This window comes from Nicotiana sylvestris, chromosome 5 (assembly GCF_000393655.2).
Source record: "Nicotiana sylvestris chromosome 5, ASM39365v2, whole genome shotgun sequence".
NCBI classification, from domain to species: Eukaryota; Viridiplantae; Streptophyta; class Magnoliopsida; order Solanales; family Solanaceae; genus Nicotiana; species Nicotiana sylvestris.
In genome coordinates, this window is record NC_091061.1 from 76,873,676 (window position 1) to 76,877,903 (window position 4,228).

The 4,228-nt window shown below is 41.8% G+C and overlaps 1 protein-coding gene across 1 annotated transcript; it reads right to left on the reverse strand.

Annotated features, from left to right (window-relative positions):
- Positions 1 to 2,335: 2,335 nt before the first annotated feature.
- On the reverse strand, positions 2,336 to 2,731 carry LOC138868851 (secreted RxLR effector protein 161-like). The gene has a single exon (XM_070146423.1). The coding sequence runs from the start codon at positions 2,729 to 2,731 to the stop codon at positions 2,336 to 2,338; it is 396 nt and encodes a 131-aa protein (XP_070002524.1).
- Between the last annotated feature and the right edge of the window lie 1,497 nt (positions 2,732 to 4,228).

The following is a 4,228-nucleotide window of genomic DNA, read 5'->3' on the forward strand; positions in this document are numbered from 1 at the left end:
GCAATAGAACTTTGTTTACCAATTCAAACAGCAGCTGATAGACAGGGAGTAATGCTTTCTTATGGATCTGGTCCTCCTTCTGGTTTGCATTGTCTTTTACCACGATATTTTTGAAGTTAAACTGACACACATCATTTACACTGGATACACCAGCTGTAGGAACTTTAAGAATCTCTCCAAGCAACTTCACGTCGAACACGATGTCCACTCTATTCACCAAAGCACAGATGTGGTCTGTCTCAATGGGGAAGAGGCTAGTAAAGAAGCTTTGTACCTCATCCTCATATGCCTTAGGTGAATCTATTTGGAATAGATGCGCCCATCGTTGAAATTTGACCATTTCAAGAATTTGTCGCATACCAGCCATCTCAAAGATTGTTGGGTCAAAAGTACGACCCAGTAGAACTTTTTGGTGCCTCAGGCATTCTGAGCCAAGGCTGACTTCACTTCTCATCCTCTTCACAGAACCAGGTTCCTGAACAATTTCAAACTAGCGTTTGCCGGACTTCTCACCACTTAATTTCCCTTTTCCCTTGGATTTGAGTAACACATCCTCATCAGACATCGAGAACTCACTCACCACCTCATTCCACTTGGAACTAGAGGTTGACCCCTTCTCTATTGAAGCAAGCTGCTTCTTTTTCTGAGACCGTCTAACCAGTGAACCAGGTTCATCTGGTGTTTCCTCTTCCACCTCTACCATAGGAATCTCTTTATCACTTATGGGCATACCATCTTTCACCAGCTTCCTCCTTTGCTTTTTACTACTTTTTCTGCTCTTTTGAAAGGTAGAGTCGTAGGCCTCCTTAGCTTGCAACCTGGTAGTAGGTCATTTGGTGGAGTACGCAGGAGTGGACACAACCCTCCACTTAACTATGAACACATCAAGAGACACATTATCTAGGTCCTCGTCATCACTGGACCTCATCTCAGGTATTTGTATTTCCAAGGGCACAACAGTGAATGCAGGAGCAGAACTGTCCTGGGAATGAAAGCCCTGACCTAGGTCCTCCCGAGAGGGATCAGGTTCCTCATGTAAGGGCCTAGTAGTATTTGCTAGTGCATCGCCTTCAACAGTTACAATGGCCCCTTCGTCCCCCATACCTTGTACCTCATTTTTTCTAAGAGATAATCTCATGCAGTACACCATCAGCAAACACCACAAAGATGGTTACAACATTCTATTCCTCAATTGGCACTACTGCCACTACGGAATCGGTAGCAACAATGGCGGAACTGCCTGTGACTCAAGGTTTTGGACTTGTTCTCCACTTGGTCTTTGACTAGTGGGAACCTCAGAAGATGGAGAGGGCGGATCAACAATTTTAGGGGTTTCTAAAATAGAGATAGACGGGGAATCTGGGTGAGGTGTGATTTTAGCGGGAAGGGTAAGAGTGGGTAAAGAAGGCTTAGTAGGGATGGAAGTCTCCATAGGTTTATCAGTAGTAGGTACGACTGAGGCAGGGAGGTCAGAGTTTGTCTCAGCCATTGGAAAAATGGTGTGAAGATGCTTTTAGGAAATTCTAATGGGGGACTTATGGTTTGTGGAGAACAAACAATGGTTTTTATTAAGAGAGGATAATTATGAAGAGAGAGAGAGATAAGGGCCGGTTCTGAAATGGCGGTTGGGTGTGGAGAAGTGCAACGTTTCAGAGGGAGATGTAACGATTTGAAGTGAAGAGACGTGACAGCAGAATCTAAAAAGTTGGATGACATGGTAGTTGTGTTTTGTACCTTTTTAAGACGTGTATTAAAGATTACACAGAACTACTAACCTTTGGTACAAGAACGAGGTTCTTGACTTGTTATTTGAAAATATTAATCCTCGTTTATCATCCATGCACTGGATCTACAACTTCTATACTCATCATGCGTGTTTACCTGCAATGGTATTGAAGTGAGTTAGACAGGGCCAGAAAACACTTTTAACCAATTTTTCTTGAAGATGATTTTCATAGCCAAATAATGAGGAATCAGGTTCTCAATTGGGCTTTAAAAGCCCCAACTTCACTCTGTTTCTTTAAAAATGTTCCCTACTTAATGCCTTGGTAAAGATGTCTGCAATTTGATCTTCTGTGCTACAGAACTTCATGCATATCAATACTTTCTCCACATTGTCCCTCAGAAAGTGATGTCTCACATCAATATGCTTGGTTCTTTTGTGTTGAACTGGATTCTTGGTCATGTTGAGTGCATTTGTGTTATCACATAGAAGGGGCACAATCTCAGTGAGTACCCCAAAGTCCTCCAATTGCTGCTTGATCCACAAAAGTTGTGCACAGCAGGATGTTGCAGCTACATATTCTGCTTCAGCTGTTGAAAGAGCCATTGAGTTTTACTTCCTTGTACCCCAAAAGATGAGATATGAACCTAGGAAATGAGCCACTTCAAAAGTGCTCTTCCTGAATACAAGATAACATGCATATCTTGTATCAACATATCCAATGAGGTTAAAACTGTCACCTGTGGGATAATAAAGGACCAGGTCCTGTGTTCCTTTAAGATATCTTAGAATTTTTTTGGCTGCCTTCAAATGAGATTCCTTGGGATTTGATTGAAATCTTGCACATAGCCCCACACTGAAGACAATATCAGGTCTACTGGCAGTAAGATAGAGAAGAGACCCAATAATGCCTCTATACATGGTTTGATTCATAGGAGACCCAGCTTCATCCATGTCCAGTCGAGTGGCCGTAGCAATGGGAGTGTCTATCACCTTTGATGCTTCCATGTCAAACCTCTTCAAGAGCTCCCTGATGTATTTTTGCTAACAAATAAATGTACCCTTTAGGGACTGTTTTACTTGAAGACCCAAGAAGAAGTTCAATTCCCCCATCATGCTCATTTCAAATTCACTTCCAATGAGTTTTGCAAATTCTTCACATAGAGAATCAGTTGTTGCCCTAAAAATGATATCATCAACATAGACATGAACAATGAGCAGGTTCCTTCCCCATTTCTTTAAGAACAGAGTATTGTCAATTTTCCCTCTTTTAAAGCCATTTTCCAAGAGGAACTTTAATAGCCTTTCATACCAAGCTCGAGATGCCTACTTCAGCCCGTACAATGCTTTGTCCAGTTTAAAAACATATTCAGGGTGTTCATGACATTCAAACCCTAGAGGTTGCTTCACATAGACTTCTTCCTTAAGAAGTCCATTCAAAAATGCACTTTTGACATCCATTTGGAACAAGGTGAATTCCATATGAGATGCAAAGTGATTAGAATTCTAATAGCTTCCATGCGAGCGACCGGAGCAAACGTTTCATCATAGTCAATCCCTTCCTCCTAATTGTAGCCTTGAACTACTAGCCTGGCCTTGTTCCTTGTGGTAATTCCATGTTCATCAAGCTTGTTTCTGAATACCCACCTAGTTCCTATAATGGTTCGATCTGAGGGTCTGGGTACTAGGTGCCAAACATTGTTCCTTTCAAACTGAGCTCATCTTGCATGGCTGTAATCCAATCTGCATCTTTCAAGGCTTCCTAGATATTCTTGGGTTCTATCTGGGAGAGAAAAGCTGAGAAGGCAAGTGAATTTCTGGCTCTTGACCTAGTCTGTACTCCAGAATCTAGAGGAGTAATGATGTTGTCCATTGGATGAGAGCTTTGGTATCTCTAGTTAGACGTCTGAGGTTCATTTTGAGAGGATGTGGGTACGTTTGGCTGGTTTTCCAGCATTCTTCTCTCAGGTGCTAGTGGAGTTCCCTAAACTGCATTAACCACTCTTTTTTCAGCTTCAGTGGTTGTAATTGAAGTATTTGGTTCCAATGGAGATGAGGCAATATTGTCTTCACTCAGCTCTTTTACTTGACTCATCATATCTGCCTTTCCGTTTGTCATGTCAATGACTTCACCATGGACTAGTAAGGGTTCTCCATCTTGATTTTCTTCAGCACTCTTCTCACAAGATGGATAAGACTCATCAAAAATAACATGAACACTTTTCTCAACACATTGAGTCCGCTTATTATATATCTTGTAAGCCTTGCTTTGAGAAGAGTAGCCTAGATATATTCCTTCGTCACTCTTAGCATCAAATTTACCAAGCTGATCCTTTCCATTGTTGAGAACATAGCATTTGCACCCAAATGTTCTTAGGTGAGTCAGCTTGGGTTTCCTTCTATTCAACAATTCATAGGGGGTTTTGTTCAGAAGTGACCTGATCATGCACCTGTTCACCAAGTAGCAGGCCGTGTTGACAACTTCAGCCCAGAAGTTCTTTGCAA